The following is an 18,503-nucleotide window of genomic DNA, read 5'->3' as shown; positions in this document are numbered from 1 at the left end:
CCACCTCATATGAGAGTAAGAGAGGATTATTGGCAGATTCAGGTGTGGAGAAAGTCCAATAGGAAAATGTACATGGTCATTATCTTCATACACTGAGTCATTGGGTGGAGAGGGGTTCAATTTTTCTATCCAGCCCAAGTGGTAGAGCTAGAATTAATGAGTAGAAACCATGGGGAGATAGATTCTGGCTCAATATAAGAAAAACTTTTGGCTATCAAAGCTGGGTTTTTGGTGTGTTTTTGTGTGTGTGTGTGTGTGTGTGTGTGTGTGTGTGTTGCCTCAGCAATGACTGAATTCCCTATCACTGCCCATGTTTGACCCCCTCGTTCCCACTGCCCATGTTGGAACACACACTGACCTGCTAGTTCCCTCCCATCATGTGAGGCACACCAGTCATCTCTTGCGAGTTTTGTGGTTGGTAATTTGTTACTAATAATGTCACTTTTTAATGATGTCACTTTTACTTGGATTCCAGTGATCTCTCTCAAGTGGGGAGAGAAAGGAGTAGAGTTTCAGCTGGAATGCTGTGAGCAACACATATCCCCTAGTGCACCCATAATGTCTCCTTCATGGTGTGATGGGAAAGGAGGAGGCGTGGAGCATTGTGCTGAGACACACCCCCCCGGTGTGGGGATGTAAGAAGGGCCAGAGCTCCAGACAAGATGAGCTTTAAAGACATCTTTTTCCTTAGTCTGAAATTCAGTGATGACAAGCTTCCTCTGAGTTACATGTTTGCTATATATAGTTCCAAGCTTATATTCATTAAAGGTAATGACCAAGAAGATTAACAGCAAAAAAAAAAAAAAAAAAAAAAAAAATACATGGGAGCAATCACAGCATTCTAATAACCTTGTTTACTTTTGTTTTTTAACACGTTGTTTGTCAGTTGGGCTTTCTGAATGCATAAGATAATGCTTTAAATCAAAGCAGCTTGGGGACAGATGCATTAACTCTTCTGAGTCAGCAGGGGACTATTAAAAACATCACTCTTGGACCTGCCTGCATCTCGCTTCCTGGGAAGGACAGACCTTCCCAGGACACGGTTTTCATCATGTCTCTGTGATTGTTTATTTAGCTGTTCTTGTTCAGGAGTCTCAGTACTTTAAGTGGGTGTGTATGCATTATTAATAGTTGTAGTTTCTTAACTTCAGTGACAGAAAAGTTAAGAATTTGAAAATATTTTAGTTTTTCATATGCCTTTTTAATATTTCTTTTATGTTACCACTGTGAGTTACCCATTTTCAGGTGGGTGTGTAATTCATCTACTTATTTATCTAATTTATTTATTTACTTACTTATTTGGAGATTGAGGTCTCACTCTATTGTCCAGGCTGGAGTGTAGTAGCTCAGTCATAGCTCACTATCACCTCAAACTTCTGCGCTCAAGTGATTCCCCTGCCTCAGCCTCTCAAGTAGCTAGGACTACCAGCACACACCACCATGCCTGCCTAATTTTTATTATTTGTTATTTGAGGTCCAATTTATTTCTTTTTTTAAACTTTTATCTTAACTTCCGGGGTACACGTGCAGGTTTGTTACATAGGTAGACACATGTCATGGGAGTTTATTGTACAGATGATTTTATCACCCAGGTATTAAGCCTAGTACTCATTAGTTATTTTTCCTGATTGTCTCCCTCCTCCCACCCTCCACCCTCCAATGGGTCCCAGTGTGTGTTGTTCCCCTCTGTGTGTCCTTGTGTTCTCATCATTTTTGTCCCACTTATAAGTGAGAACATGTGGTATTTGGTTGTCTCTTCCTGCATTAGTTTGCTAAAGGTAATGGCCTCCAGGTTCATCCATGTCCCTGCAAAGAACCTGCTCTCTCTTTTTTATGGCTGTATAGTATTCCATGGTGTATACGTAGCACATTTTCTTTATCCAGTCTCTCATTGATGGGCATTTGGGTTGATTCCATGTCTTTGCTATTATGAATAGTGCTGCAGTGAACACATGTGTGCATGTGTCTTTATAATAGAACAATTTATATTCCTTTGGGTGTATATCCACTAATGGGATTGCTGGGTCAAATGGTATTTCTGTCTTTAGGATTTTGAGGAATCACCACACTATCTTCCACAATGGTTGAACTAATTTACACTCCTACCAACAGTGTATAAGCATTCCATTTTCTCCACAACCTTGTCAGCATCTGTTGTTTTTTGACTTTTTATCTCATTGTGGTTTTGATTTGTGTTTCTGTAATGATCAGTGATGTTGAATGTTTTCTCTTATGTTTCTTGACCACATAAATGTCTTCTTTTGAAAAGTATTCCTGTCCTTTGTCCACTTTTTAATGGGGTTGTTTGCTTTTTTGCTTGTAAATTTGTTTAAGTTCCTTATAGATGCTGGATATTAGACCTTTGTTGGATACATAGCTTGCAAAAATTTTCTCTCATTCTATAGATGGTCTGTTTACTCTGTTGGTAGTTTCTTTTGCTGTGCAAAAGCTCTTTGGTATAATTAGATCCCATTTGTTAATTTTCGCTTTGGTTGCAATTGCTTTTGGTGTCTTCCTCATGAAATTTTTGCCCATGCCTATGTCCTGAATGGTATTTTGCCTAGGTTGTCTTTCAGGGTTTTTATGATTTGGAGTTTATACATTTAAGTCTTTAATCCATCTTGAGTTAATTTTTGCATATGGTGTAAGGAAGGGGTCCAGTTTCAATCTTCTGCATATGGCTAGCCAGTTATCCTAGCACCATTTATTGAATAGGGAATCTTTTCCCCATTGTTTGAATTTTGTCAGATTTGTCAAAGACCAGATAACTGTAGGTGTGCAGTTTTATTTCTGAGATCTCTATTCTATTCTGTTGGTTTATGTGTCTGTTTTTGTACCAGTACCATGCTGTTTTGATTATTGTAGCCCTGTAGTATAGTTTGAAGTTGGATAGCATGATGACTCCAGCTTTGTTCTTTTTGCATAGGATTGCCTTGGCTATTCAGGCTCTTTTCTGTTTCCATATGAATTTTAAAGTACTTTTGCCTAGTTCTGCTAAGAATCTTAATGGTAGTCTAATAGGAATAGCATTGAATTCATAAACTGCTTTGAGCAATATGGCCATTTTAATGATATTGAGTCTTCCTATCCATGAGCATGGAATGTTTTTCCATTTGTTTGTATCATCTCTGATTTCTTTCAGCAGTGTTTGTAGTTCTTCTTGTAAAGAACTTTTGGCTGGGTGCAGTGACTCACGCCTGTAATCCCAGCACTTTGGGAGGCTGAGGTGGGCAGATCATGAGGTCAGGAGATCGAGACCATCCTGGCTAACATGGTGAAACCCCGACTCTACTAAATATACAAAAAACTAGCCTGGTATGGTGGCAGGCACCTGTAGTCCCAGCTACTCGGGAGGCTGAGGCAGGAGAATGGCTTGAACCCAGGAGGTGGAGCTTGCAGTGAGCCGAGATCACGCCACTTCACTCCAGCCTGGGCGGCAGAGTGAGACTCTGTCTCAAAAAAATAAAATAAATAAATAACTTTCACCTCCCTGGTTAGCTGTATTCCTAGGTATTTTTTTATTTTTGTGGCAATTGTGAAGGAGATTGTTCCAGAGTTGGCTCTTGGCTTTACTGTTCTTGGTGTATAGGAATGCTAGTGGTTTTTGAACATTGATTTTGTATCCTGAGACTTTGCTGACGTTCTTTATCAGCTTAAGAATCTTTTTGGCTGAGACTGTGGGGTTTTCTGGACATAGGATCATGGCGTCTGCAAACATGGATAGTTTGACTTCCTCTTTTCCTACTTGGATGCGCTTTATTTCTTTCTCTTGCCTAATTGGTCTGGTCAGGACTTCCAATACTACGTTAAATAGGAGTGGTGAGAGAGGGCATCCTTGTCTTGTGCCGGTTTTCAAGGGAAATGCTTCCAGCTTTTGCCCATTCAGTATGATGTTGGATATGGGTTTGTCATATATGGCACTTATTATTTTGAGGTGCATTCCTTTAATACCTAGCTCATTGGGACTTTTTAACATGAATGAATGTTGAATTTTATTGAAAACCTTTTGTGCATCTATTGAGATAATCATGTGTTTTTTTTCTTTAGTTCTGTTTATGTGGTGAATCATATTTATTGATTTGCATATGTTGAACCAACCTTGCATCCCAGTGATAAAGCCTACTTGATAATGGTGGATAAGCTTTTTGACATGCCTCTGGATTTGGTTTGCCAGCATTGTATTGAGGATTTGCATCAGTGTTCATCAAGGACCTTGGCCTGAAGTTTTCTTTTTTGTTGTATCTTTGTGGCTAATTTTAAAATCTTTTGTATAGATGGGGTCTCACTTTTTCCCAGGCTAGTCTTGAACTGCTGGCCTTAAGCAATCCTCCTATCTTGGCCTCCCAAAGCACTGGGGTAACAGACATGGGCCACCATGACTGACTGAATTTATTTTTATATTAATGATCACTAAACTCACAAAGTGTTGGTGCTCCCTTTAAGGTGTCTATGTTTTTCTTAAACTTTTGCTCTGCTACAGCATCTGGTATAATGTGGTATCTAATAGTATGAAATCATATCTTTCAGTCCTTTTGTTGCTGCACAAACAACACCACGCTGTTCACGAGTCCTTACACCTAAGTTCAGGAAACACCAACTTTTCTTTTCTTCAGGGAAGAAAGGTAATATTCCCATGTCTCTGGAAGAGTAAGCCCATTCTAGTCATTTCCATGCCTTCTATTCTTTAGTATCTTGTCTCTAAAGACTGAGACAGCTGGTGAAATAATCAGTATCATCTATAGATTCAGCATGGCATTATTATTAGTGAAGCTAGCACCTAGCACAGGGATCAAGATTTTTTTTTGTAAGTGCTTTAGGTTTTTGGGGCCAGAACGTCTCTGTGGTCTGTTACAACTCCTTGCCAATGCTGTCGAAACACAGAAGCATCCATTGACAGCGTTTAAATGAAAGAGTATGGGTGTTTTCCAACAAAACTTTATCTAAGGATGCTGAAATGTGAATTTGAAATTTGAATAATTATTTTGTGCAGTAAAATAGTCTCTTTTCAAATTTTTTCAACCATTTAAAGAAGTAGAAATGGAAGTTTTTATTACCTAAAAAATATGCCTGTATCTGTATATATTTACAGTTTCACTTTCTTTTTTTTATTTTTATTTTTTATTATACTTTAAGTTCTAGAGTATGTGTACATGTGCACAGCTTGCAGGTTTGTTACATATGTATACATGTGCCGTGTTGGTGTGCTGCACCCGTTAACTCGTCATTTACATTAGGTATATCTCCTAATGCTATCCCTCCCCCCTCCCCCCACCCCACGACAGGCCCCCATGTGTGATGTTCCCCTTCCTGTGTTCAAGTGTTCTCATTGTTCAATTCCCACCTATGAGTGAGAACTTGCGGTGTTTGTTTTTTTGTCCTTGCAATAGTTTGCTGAGAATGATGGTTTCCAGCTTCATCCACGTCCCTACAAAGGACATGAACTCATCATTTTTTATGGCTTTATAGTATTCCATGGTGTATATGTGCCACAGTTTCTTAATCCAGTCTGTCATTGATGGACATTTGGGTTGGTTCCAAGTCTTTGCTGTTGTGAATAGTGCCGCAATAAACATATGTGTGCATGTGTCTTTATAGCAGCATGATTTATAATCCTTTGGGTATATACCCAGTAATGGGATGGCTGGGTCAAATGGTATTTCTAGTTCTAGATCCCTGAGGAATCGCCACAGTGTCTTCCACAATGGTTGAACCAGTTTACAGTCCCACCAACAGTGTAAAAGTGTTCCTATTTCTCCACATCCTCTCCAGCACCTGTTGTTTCCTGACTTAATGATTGCCATTCTAACTGGTGTGAGATGGTATCTCATTGTGGTTTTAATTTGCATTTCTCTGATGGCCAGTGATGATGAGCATTTTTCCATATGTCTGTTGGCTGCATAAATGTCTTCTTTTGAGAAGTGTCTGTTCATATCCTTTGCCCCCTTTTTGAAGACTTAAATGTTAGACCTAAGAGCATAAAAACCCTAGAAGAAAACCTAGACAATACCATTCAGGACACAGGCATGGGCAAGGCATTAGACTTCATGTCTAAAACACCAAAAGCAATGGCAACAAAAGCCAAAATTGACATATGGGATCTAATTAAACTAAAGAGCTTCTGCACAGCAAAAGAAACTACCATCGGAGTGAACAGGCAACCTACAGAATGGGAGAAAATTTTTGCAATCTATTCATCTGACAAAGAGCTAATATCCAGAATCTACAAAGAACTCAAACAAATTTACAAGAAAAAAACAACCCCATCAAAAAGTGGGCGAAGGATATGAACAGTTTCACTTTCTTTAAACAGCCTTCCCTAATGGCTTCTCACACCAATCCCAGGCAAGGTTAGTTGAAGATGGAGGCTCAGGAGCTTATAAGATGAGAAATTCTTGTAATTTAGGATGCATCAAAACTTACTTTCAAATAGTAATTGGAAATTTTGGACATTGAGAAAAATAACAGTTACATGTCATAAGTTCAAAGTTAAACTGTACTGTTCTCAAATGGCAATAAGCTCAATTCTGGGAGCTTATGGGAATTGCTAGTTATAATAAATTACTTAAGTGGAAATCTTCTTTATGCTAAGTTAATCAGGCCTGTTACTAAGAGAAAATGTACTTGGATATTACCAGCTTAGGTATATAAATAACTCTTCTGGGAAGTGCATAACAAGGCACATTCAGTGGTCTCATGGGGTTATGGCCCTCAGCTTGTCTCTGGCTGACACAGTGTCGTTTAGCAAAAGAGTCCTGGGCATTATTATGGAGGACAGAGGTGGAGAGAAGTTAGAAATTAGTCAGCCTCCTACTGGCAGATGACTTCAGAATGTGACTAATCATTGGACCATTCAGTTCTTCTGGTGCTTTTTTAAAGAAAGCCTCTGATTAATGGCCTTGGGAAGTACTTTTCTCCTCATAACACACTTAAAGAGCTCCTTTCCCTTCTCTAGGCCACAGGTGTGGAAATTTAATAAATTAAAGCATTAAACAGAATGCTCCCCTGGTCTCTTCCTCTTATGTCCATGAAGTCTATCAAGTAATTATCTGTAAGAATGCAGCCATGCCTGGTGCAGTGACTCATGCCTGTAATCCCAGCACTTTGGAAGGCCAAGGTGAATGGATCACTTGAGGCCAGGAGTTCGAGACCAGCCTGACCAACATGGCAAAACCCCATCTCTACCAAAAAATACAAAAATTAGCCAGGCATGGTGGTGCGTGCCTCTAGTCCCAGCTTCTTGGGAAGCTGAGGAGGGAGAATCGCTTGAACCTGGGAGGCGGAGGTTGCAGTGAGCTGAGATTGCTCTACTGCACTGCAGCCTGGGGGAGAGAGTAAGACCCTGTCTCAAAAAAAAAAAAAAAAAAAATTGCAGTCAGTTGCAAGGGCCTAGGAATGGATTTGCCAAAAGTGGGTCCCTCTTTAGTATAATTCCTGATAATTAAATACAAATGTAACTGTATTGAATAAAGTTGTTTTCAGAGGTGGTGGATTTCAAGCGAAGGTTATTTTATGTTGTAGTCAAAAGGGTTTAGGTAGAACTTGCTCTGTAATGATGCCTGGACTAGGTAACCAAAAGTGTTGAAGGAGTCCGCCTCAATGGGCACAAAGTCAGTAAACATCTGGGTGGGATGAGCTCTTTCTTTAGACAAGTCACAAGGGACACTGGAATAGTTTTTATTCCTACTTCTCTTTTAAGATGGAATCCTGCCCTGGGGACCAAATGTAATAATCTAATATTGGTATCCCCAGGGTCTCTGGGTCTTCCCTGAGACCACTGGCTTCAGCCAAGCTAGTGGCGTCTGTTTACACTACATGAGTGGTTGGGCTCCCTACACAGAGCTTAAAAGGGAAGGGGGTTCTGTAGCCAAAATGAGAAACTAGCTTTCACAGCCTTCCTTGCTCACCTCCCTGTGGGCCAGGTGGGATAGATACTGCAGGTACCAGTCTCTGTAGGGAAACCCGTGAAACTGAGGGTCTGTGGTTTAGCAGATCAGCATTGCAGAGCTTCCCTTCCAGAGAGGCCCAGGATGGAATAGCCTTGTGGATGAAGCTTCCACAGACTTTGAGAAGTTTTAAAATAAAAACAGAATATGGGATTGGCAGGTACCTTCCTGCTGTGATCCTGTTTCGCCAGCTACTGCCAGGTCCCCAGCCCCATCTTGGGGAGGGAACAAAGCATATTCCAGCTCTGACTTGGCCTCTCTTTCAGATTGGGAGATGCCTCTGTTGCCTGTCTTTTTAGGAAGAGCTTTTGCTTTCAAGAAGTATAGGATGGTCATTAAGAACACACACCCTGGAACTAGAACTGGGGAAGTTTCTTAACCCCTCTGTATCTGTTTTCTCATATACATTACAGAGTTTGTGAACATTGAGTGTGTAAAGATATTTATAGTCCTTAGAACAGTTTCTGACAAACAGAAGACAGCTTATGGTGATGATTGTTATAATTATTAAGGACAGAGATGGGGGAACCTTAGAAATTGGTCACCCCCTTAACAGCAGATGACATCAGGATATCAAACAGCCATTGGAAAATTTAATTCTTATGGCACTCTTTTTTAGAAACCTTGGCTTTTTGAGTGATTTTCCTTCTCATCATAACTACAGGATATTTAGACACATTTGTCATCTAATTCCTTAATTCCCATCACATAGGCAGCAGGAGATCTACATTTGTACTCCTATCACACACGTACCATGGAGTTTCAGCATATTTGTTCCATACACACCTTTGATCCATTTCCCTGGCATAAGACATTCTATGACTTGAGTACATAGTGGTTGTTTGGAATTTTGCTAATACTAGGACCTTCACATATGGCTTCACAAGTTGTGTACTGCACAACTCCAGGGGGCTACTGAGCATTTTAAAGCTAATCATTACCTGGTACACACTCAATCTTAAAGATCTTTGAAATTTGAATCAATCAAAAGGCTATTTATACAAGAGTTATATGTAGACAGGCACATTTGAAATTGCATCCTTCTAAAGATAATTTTATATCATTATAACCTCACAAGAAAAAATTTGTTTTCCTCTGTTAATCCTAGTAATAGCAAACACACACAGTAATATGACTGCCATGGAATGAAAAATTATTAATTATTGAAAAACTGAACTGAAAGATAAAATCTTTTAATGTGTGGATTATGGAAAAGGAGGAGGCTTACTTTATGCAAGGCTGATATTATATACCGGTATATATTATATACTGGTATATATTGGTATATACTGATACTATACTGGTATATACTGATATTATATACTGGTATATATTATATACCACTAGGTACAGCAGGTTATGGAAAAGTTTCTCATAGTTGAAGGGGGAGCCTTTTAACAAACAGAAAATTTCTCCAGTGGACTTAATTGATACCTAAATTTCTACATTAAAATTTAATCACTTTCATTTATACCTATGTCATATATTACATGTACGTACCTTGAATAGGAGGATGCATTTATTCTCATTAGTCATTTACCATGTAGGGCTAATAGGAGGCCCATACATGCTGGTAAGAAAAGGATTTCTTGGAGAAAGACAGAGAGCACTGCAGTGAGCACCTTCCATGACCTCTTTCAAGTGGGGAGAGGGGCCTGACAAAGAGAAGACGGTGAGATGCTGAAGGCAAACACTGACCATTCCAAATTTAGAAATTTAGAGGATAGAACAAATTCGGAGGATAGACTCTAGCATCAAGATTTTTGTTTAGCATTAACCAAAAGTTCAAGGACAGACTAGAAGTCTTTGCTCAAGATTTTATATTTTTAGGATGTTCTTAGAAGTTAAATAAAAAGCTCCCCACTTCTTGAATAAGCAGAGTTGATGCTGCATGATTCTTTCTTGAGGGCAGCAAAATCTGCCTCCATGCCTGACCCACTGTAGGCATCCAATAAATGCCTCTGGGACAAAATATGTTTCATTTTATTCACCTTATTTTTACCAGAAGGTAATGAATTATATTTTGAAACAAATTTTAGGAAACTACGAGCTTCTTCTTTGGATAAACGGGCTTTCCACATCTTGGCAGACCACTGCTGAGTACAGTGTCAGCATGACTTCCAGCCGCGTCTCAGCCTCCCTCACCCACTGCGGGACTTGTCCGGGGCTCTGTTGCATACCCCGCCATTGTATACAGACTCAACCAAAAACCGATATTCTAAAGCTCATCATTTTTGTCGTTTAGAGCACTTATTTTCTCATTTCAGAAAGTGGATGTCACCAGCAGGGCTGTGATGGAAATAATGACTAAAACAATTGAATACCTTCAACCCAATCCAGGTAAGGCATCATCTTATATGTTTAAAGGATCCCTCGAGGTAACTTTTAGTTTCTCTTTGATAGACATTTTAAGTTTGGTGTGTTTCTTCTTTTGGTGTTGCTTCCTCGATCCACTTTTCTGAGAGGTTAGCGACTTCATGCATAGCACATTTTAACTGGGGAGAAGGGCTTTTTAAAGCTCACATTGAAGTAACTGGAAGATCTGTGGTATTTTATCTGACTGTGGTATATTTAACAATGTATGCAAACAGTTCAGGTGACACATAATATCAGAGTAGCTATAAACTGTTAGCAGTTTGAACTTTCAAGAGATGGTAAGAAGGAAAATTGGGATAGTTTAAGGTAAGATATAATGATTCCCAGAAGATGTGAAAAAGTAGGGAGGTGAATCGTTTTCATGAAACACAGAGGGTTTCTTCATAGGGCATCACCAAAGTCTTCAGAGCGTTGATCTTGATTCTGATTCTTCTCCAAGCACATCACAGATCAGCATTGGTTCCTGCTAACTTGTTATACTCTAAGAAAAAGAAGTGGTAATAGAGATAACGGAGCTATATGTTGATAAGAGGACCAGGCAGAGTTGGGGCAGTTTCGGTAGGCACTAGGTATAGCAAAGCAAAGCAAAGCAAAGCAAAGCAGCCTACCTGATAGACCTCCTCATTACCATTCCTGTGTGTCAGTTTCTAACCACAGGGCATGGAAACGGGAAGCGAGGCTGGTTGTATTTAAGTGAGATGTGTGAATATTTGGAAGACCCCTTAATCTTGAGGCTAGTTTCTTTGCAAGTTTCAGGTTGGGGTTCCATGTATTTTATGGTCCTAGAGAGGATGGTGCAGACAACTGCTTCAGCCCCAATGAGTTTGGATACTGAGCAATAGTGAACAAGTGATTAAAAAAAAAAAAGGGCGGGTATGGGATGAGAGGAAGCAGGTGTGTGCTGTACTAAGTGCTGGCTCCTTTTCTATGCCGCCTGCTGCTGGCTGCAGCTTCCTTCCATCCTTATTCACCTATGACCAGCCCAGCTGCTATTCTGTGGATGAGCAGACTATGTAGGAATAACTTTCTGGATTTTTGTTGCTGTTGTTTTTGTTCATAAAACACATTAGAAATGAGCTTATGTGAGGGAGGAAAATATGGAAGAAAATGTGGTAAGCTATAGGAACCAGGAATTTAACTGACAGTGGTCTAGATACATTTTCAAATGCTTAGCAAATTTGTCAAAGAACTGCAAAAATCAGGTTTCTTATTTTTACCCAGAACCTTCTTGGTAACCAGTGTTTTTCACAGAGATGCAAAGATCTCTTGGATGCACATTTATTCCTTAGTGTTTAAACCACTGTCATAGGTCAAGTTCTGAAAGAGAACTGCTCGTCCTGCTTCCCCGCAAGAAATTATTATATAGGGGCAAGAAGTTTTGGTCTTTATCTTTGCCTAGAACCTTGAAGTACTCCATGATTTCCTGGGATTTTCACATGAGTTGTACTTGTAACTCATGTTTGTAGGGCTAAGAGAAAGGCAATGGGAGGAGGAATATAGTATTTATGGAGCACTGATGCATTTTCAGTGCAGTGCTAGGTATATGAGGCACTGTCTCATCTTTAAAAGTAACCATTTTTCTCCATATAAAGTAAAAACAGTTGAAGAATTTCTAGTATGAAAATAGACTAAAAATTCATTGTAACACAAATAATCAGTGGGAGCGCATCAGTTTTCCTGAGTATAATGGAACTGTGCTCTGTTGTAGGTAGGTGTGGTGGGTTGAATAGTGTGTCTCCCCAAATTCAGGTCCATCCAGAACTAAACTTATAAGGAATGTGACCTTATTTGGAAATAATCCTTGCAGATGTAAGTAGTGATGTAGGATCTTGAGATGAACTCTTCCTAGATTTAGGGTGGCCCCTAGAACCAATGATGGGTGTCCTTATGAGAAGAGGAGAGGACACAGAGAAACACAGAAAAGAAGGCCACGTGAAGAATGAGAAGAGGTTGAAGTTACACGTCACGAGCAAAGGAATGGCAGTAGCCACCACCACAAGCTGGAAGACATAAGGAAGGATTCTCTCAGAGCCTCCAGAGGGAACCAACTTTGCTGACACCTTGATTTCAGACTTCCGGTATGCTGAACTGTGAGGGAATCAGTTCTTTTCTTTCAGGCTGCCCAGTTTGTGGTCATTTGAAATGACAGCTCTAGAAAACTAATCCAGTACGCTAGCCTCATTTTATTCAGGAAAAAACAAGGGTCAGAGAATTTAAGGAACTTTCCCATTCATACACCTAGGAAGGGATGAAGACAAGATTGGAACTCAGGTCTGACTACCTCCTAAGTCTCTGCACTTCACGTTGCACGATCCTGCCTCTGAGAAGGGTAGGCTCCATTTCATTTAGGTGTGAAGGGTCCTTCCCTTTCAGAGTGAGTACCAGAGAAATTCAGAAAGGAAATTGTGGGATTAAGGCTTATTTTTATTTTAATAAAAAAACATCAAAGGAGGAGGTAATTGAGAAGATCTGAATGTTTAGAAATGACATTTTTAATACAATATTGCATGTGCTAATTGGCTGCCAATATAATGGTTTTGTGACTATTTGAGAGTTGAATGGACATCTGCCACTAAGAACAATGAAGGCCATTACAGGCAATTCGAGGTTGGTTTCAGAAAAACAGTTATGTATGGGCAGGCCACATACATATATGAGTAAGTACTACCCAGAAGAGTCCAGAACAAAACAAAATTTTGTGTAATCATTCCACAGAATTTAAACAACCTGCATTTAATTGTTTACAACAGGTACAATTTCATCCCTCCACCAGCTTCTTGCCCTGAGAGTAGACACTGGCCATAGAGCCCAGACCAGGTAACTGGTAAAGTTGAGAGTTAGGCAAACACCCAGAGAGACAGTCCTTGGGCACAGGAGAGCAGAAAGAATATTCCCAAACTCGTGCAGTTTGCTAAATACTTTGCCCACTCAGCCTTTCAGTGAACCCTAGAGCTGGGCCAACCAGTGTGGATACTGAATGCTGGTTCTGAATAAGCAAGATATGGCTTGGGTTAGGACAGGGCCTGATGCCAAGTAACAAATTTACATGGACAGGCCAGGGGAATCAGTAGGATTTGATGCTTTGAGGTTACTTTGGGAGTACATCTGTATTAGATTACTGCTCCAGGGTGCTTGCTGGCTTTCACGTCTTGGGGGTGTGGAGCTTACACATGTTTTCTATTCCTAAAACTCAGTTCCTATTGAAGTGATGACCAAAGTGATTTTGTTTAGCTTTTAAGAATACATGGCTATGCTCTGTGAAAGTCCTACATCCACTCTTACCCATCTCCAGAATGATATTTTAAAAAGCAAATTTGGTCATATTATGTAAAACCCTTCCATGGCTTTTCATGCCTTTAGGATTAACTTTCATTTTTAACATGGCTTAAGGGGCCCTCCCTGCATGGTCAGCCTGCCCTTTCCCCAACACCTTGCTAGGCTAACAGCTCCCTCGGGTCCAGCGTGAAGGTCACTTATTAGCCTTCCTTGGCTCCAACCACATTAGGTTCCCCTGTCACTGTCCCTCTTGTAATCCCAGCTGCTTTTCAGTGGGGCACATGCCATACTTGTGGTTTTGTTTTTCATCCCCCGTGAGTTCAGCACTGTGCCTGTCTTATTCACCACCACATCCCCAGCCCCCAGCTCAGTTCCAGGCAGCCAACAGGCACTTGGATATTGGAATAAATGAATTATGAAGCACAGTTGACTGTCAGTGTCTAACGTACTAAAACTTCTCTAATACAAAAAGTAGGAGGAAAAATTCTTCCTTTTCCCTAAATCATCAGATACTCATATGTAACCAACATTCGTCACATGCATTTACTTTTATGCAAAGAGCAATTCTAGATGCTGTGGGGCAGAAATGAGACCAAGACTGGAGGCTTGTCCTCTGGAACCTCACAGTCTTAGTGTAAGTTACACACAGTCTGAGGAGAGGAGCCCAGAAGGCTTCACAGCTAATTCCTCCTGGAAAATCCAGCTAACTGATGAGATGTGGAAGTGTGAGCGGGATCACAGGCTTAAAGGTCTGCCCTGTGAGGGTGGGCTTTCGAGAACGCAGGACAGACAGCTGTAAAGTCATCCAAGCTTGAACTGGAATAGCATAAACCAGTACACATTCCTAAACTGCTTAAATAAGAAATAATTTGAATATAGAAAGTACTGTGCACAAATTCCATTCTACTGGTTGTAAGTGCCTATTCTTACGATATATGTGAGCAAAAATCACTGAAGAATATACAACTCAGTTTTCTTTAGATATTCTGATGCCTTACGGGGGAGCAAAAACTAAATCAATGTTGTCCAATAGAAATAGGATGCAAGCCACATATGTAATTTTGAATTTTCTAGAAACCACATTATACAAGTAAAAAGAAAGATGAAATTGTCTTTAATAATATATTTTATTTAACCCATTATAGCCAAAATATTAACCACTATTAAAAATTATTGAGATATTTTTTGTTTTTTTTCATACTCTGAATTTCGGTCTGTATCTTATACTTACAGCACATTTCAATTTGGACTAGCCACATTTCAGGTGCTCAGCAGCCCGCTGTGGCCAGTGGTGCCCATAATAGACAGTACAGCACTAGATAGTTTGCCTTTCTGTTTGATATATGTTTCATGTTTACCTCCTTGGTTTTATGTTTTATCAGTGGGTTTTTTTTCAACAGAGAAATGGATTCTTGGTTTAGAATTAGGATATCTTTAGGCTCTGGATTTTTTAAAAAAAAATTCGAAAGTCTGTTTCATGACACTTGAATGGAATTGTAGACAGTTGGACTGTGGACCCTTTCCAGACTTAGCATCCTTGTTATGAGAGAGGCCTTTTCAGTTTGCACTGAGAAGTTACTCTTACCCTGATGTGATAATCTAATACAAATTTCCAAACTGCTTACATAAAAAGCAGCTTGAATGTGAAAAATGTTGTACACAGTAGGGGTTTGTTTCTCTATGGAAATGCTTTTCCCTTGAATGCCTATATGGTCTAGATATTTCCAGCATTTCTGAGATTTGGGTATCAAATTGGGGTCATTCGATGTCTATTTAGAATTTTTTAATAATTTCAAATCTCATTTGTGAAATATTGCCTGTGGAAATAAAAGCTAGCTGTATTAGTTTAAAATGTACCATTAGTCCCTGGAAAGATACTCTATTAAAATTAGTGTACTTCTTTTCCCACAGGCTGTGCTCTTAATCATGTCCTTCCAAAGATGAATAAATACAGTGATTATATTTGGTGACTGTGGAACTGAAAATGAATACATGTATTACTTGGCATTCATGTAGCCAAATCCTTGGTCTCACAACACACTGAATTTGCTGTTTTTTCCTGGAGGACAGGATAACTTGTATTCATCTTTGCATCTTTTAGAGTCCTTAGCATTATGCCTGGTACATTGTTTGCTCGCAGTATGTCTGGTGAATAGGTGTATGAATGAATATATCCATCCTTCACTTAAAGAATAAGGGATGTGTGCTGAGTCAAGTAGCCAGAGCTTTTCCATTTCCACATCCTGGCAATGAAAAATAATCAAAATGCATAAAGGACAGATTACAAAAGCAGTTGTGAGGAAAATGTTGTTAAGCTTCAAAGGAATAGGGTATTTCAAGGATAAATATATTAAGAAAGAAAACTTAAGTCAGGTGGTGGGTGATATAATTCATATACTAACGTATTGAAAGACTGGAGGGTTTCTACTTCTACATCTTTGGGGAAAATATTGAAAATAGGTTCCTGAAATATGTGAGACACTGTAAGTGAGTCAGACTTTTAAGTCAGCTAGAACTGGTGGAATAATGATATTCTTTACTTGTGTGTCTAAACAATGAATGCTAAAGCCAGATCTTACTTAAAAGATTCTTAATCAGGGCTGGGCACAGTAGCTCACGTCTATAATCCCAGCACTTTGGGAGGCTGAGGTGGGCGGATCACGAGGTCAGGGGATAGAGACCATCCTGGCTAACACAGTGAAACTCTGTCTCTACTAAAAATACAAAAAATTAGCTGCTCTTGGTGGTGGGCACCTGTAATCCCAGCTACTTGGGAGGCTGAGGCAGGAGAATGGCGTGAACCCGGGAGGCGGAGCTTGCAGTGAGCCAGGATCATGCCACTGCACTGCAGCCTGGGCGACAGAGCGGGATTCTGTCTCTAAAAAAAAAAAAAAAAAAAAAACAACCAGATTCTTAATCATAACAAATATAGTATACATTTAAAATACATTTAAAATGCATGTGTACATGTATATTGAGAATTAAGTTAATGGCACCTCACGTGAATAGTCCCTAAATACTATAAATAAATACCATACCTAAATCATCCTCAGCATGGCCTTTAAGATCCAGCATGTGGTGGCCCCTGTGCTTTCTGTCTCTCCTAGTTCCTTCTCCCTCTTGTTCACTCTGTGGCCTATAGTTTCTTCAATTCCTCAAGTTCTTTGCTGTATCAGGAGTTTGTAGCGGCTGTTTCCCCTTCTCCTGGTAGAATATGGGCCCTTATCTGCCCCTTCTTCGACAACTGTCTTCTCACCATCCCTCCTGTCTCAGCCTATGTATCTCGACTCTGAGTGGTGTCTTCTGAGGGCCAAGTCAAAATCATTTCTACTCCAGTTTTATATTCTCATGCTACCTTTATATCACATGAGTTCCCCTCAACAAATCTCTTGAGAAGTTCCTCACTTAGAATAAAATTGAACGCACTTATGTGGGTTACAAAGTCCTGAGGATCTGAGCTCATTCCTTATGTTCCTGGCCGTCTCCATCTCGCTCCTTCTGAGCTAGCCTTCCTCAAACACACAGGCACTGTTGTTCGTGGGGCCTGGCCAGCCCCTTTGCCTCAATCACTTCCTCTCCATGTCTTCTCAAAACCTTCGCTGGGGTCTCTGCTCAAATGTCACCTAATTTGTGCAGCTTTCCTGACCATCTTGTTTAAAACATCAGCCCTTCTAACTTCCTAAGCCTTTTCTTGTTTTACTTTTCTTCAGAGCATTTAGCACCACTTCAGATGTACATTTACTTGTTAAAGTGTTGCTTGTCACTGCTACCGAAATGCAGTGACGCAGTGACTTGAGCACAGGATTGTTTGTACACTGCTAAGAGCCCAATTCTATTCTTTTATTGCACTTTTCATAATATTTACTTTGTGCAACTTATGATTTGTTCAGTATACTGCCTTTTTCCATTATTACTCTCCTATTTTACATTCTTCACATAGCAGCCAGTTCCATCCATTAAAGATGTAATTCACATCTTGTCACTCCTCTGCTTGTAACTCTCCACTGGCTTCCATTGCACTGAGAATTATCCTCAGCCTTGTTCCTGCCTCGGGGTCTTTGCACAGGTGTTTCTTCTGCCTGGAACGCTCTTCTCCAGCTCCTGTTAATGTCCGCTGCTCCTCATCACTCCACCTTCAGTCAGATGCCGTCTCCCTGTACAGTCCTTTCCTGCCCCCACCCCTATTGAAAATAGTTTCTCCTCATCCCTCTCATACCTCCTTATATTATTTCCTATCAACATTTGGAATTATCTTCTAATTTATCTTTTTGTTTATTGTTTTCACATCACTCCCATTTCTCATATAGAACGTAATCTCCAGAAGGGTAGAGTCTTGTCTGTCTTATTTACTATTCGTAATAATGGAAGTAGTGCCCTCAGTAAATAAATGCTGTTCATCTCTTCCAGTATATTGTAAACATAGTCATTGAAGACAAGGACTATGTCTCTTTTACTCCTTTATGTATACCCAGTTCCTAGCACAGAGTTTGGTGCTAGCGATTGATTAATTTGCTTAATGAATGAATCAAATCATGTGAAGCATATATAAGCTCCATCTTACAGGAGTAGCTAACTTTTCAGGTAAGTGTCTTGGTCTGCAGACTTTTACGGATCAGTATCAGAGCTGTTCTCTGTGTAATATCTATTTGGTGTCATGTACAATTAGTATATTTCACAATTGCTTTGGGAAAAGTGTGGATGTGCATACTGTCATGTATAAAATCACTGGGCTGAAGCTATTAATAGACATTTATGTTTATATACATAGATAATCGTTGTATCTATTTTTGGATGAGAAAACTGAAGCTGCAAGGTGATTAGCAATTTGCCCGAAGTATACAACAGAACAGCCAGAATCTTTATTCAGATATTACTATCTCCAAGGCACATTCTGTTTTCAAAACAAAA

At 39.8% G+C, this 18,503-nt stretch overlaps 1 protein-coding gene across 2 annotated transcripts in view; it reads left to right on the top strand.

The window, feature by feature from the left end:
- SH3GL2 (SH3 domain containing GRB2 like 2, endophilin A1) overlaps positions 1 to 18,503 on the top strand; it is a 214,130-nt gene that overhangs the window by 169,981 nt on the left and 25,646 nt on the right. The window contains exon 3 of one of the 2 annotated variants that reach the window (XM_520501.8): positions 10,211 to 10,283. The exons of the other annotated variant lie outside the window; for it this stretch is intronic. Coding sequence (XP_520501.3) covers positions 10,211 to 10,283 — 73 coding nt within the window. The remainder of the gene's footprint in view (positions 1 to 10,210; positions 10,284 to 18,503) is intronic. 2 annotated transcript variants of the gene reach the window in all.

The sequence above is a fragment of the Pan troglodytes genome, chromosome 11 (genome assembly GCF_028858775.2).
Source record: "Pan troglodytes isolate AG18354 chromosome 11, NHGRI_mPanTro3-v2.0_pri, whole genome shotgun sequence".
Classification (NCBI taxonomy): Eukaryota; Metazoa; Chordata; class Mammalia; order Primates; family Hominidae; genus Pan; species Pan troglodytes.
The sequence above is the reverse complement of the archived record's forward strand: the minus strand, read 5'-3'. Positions and strand labels throughout refer to the sequence as shown.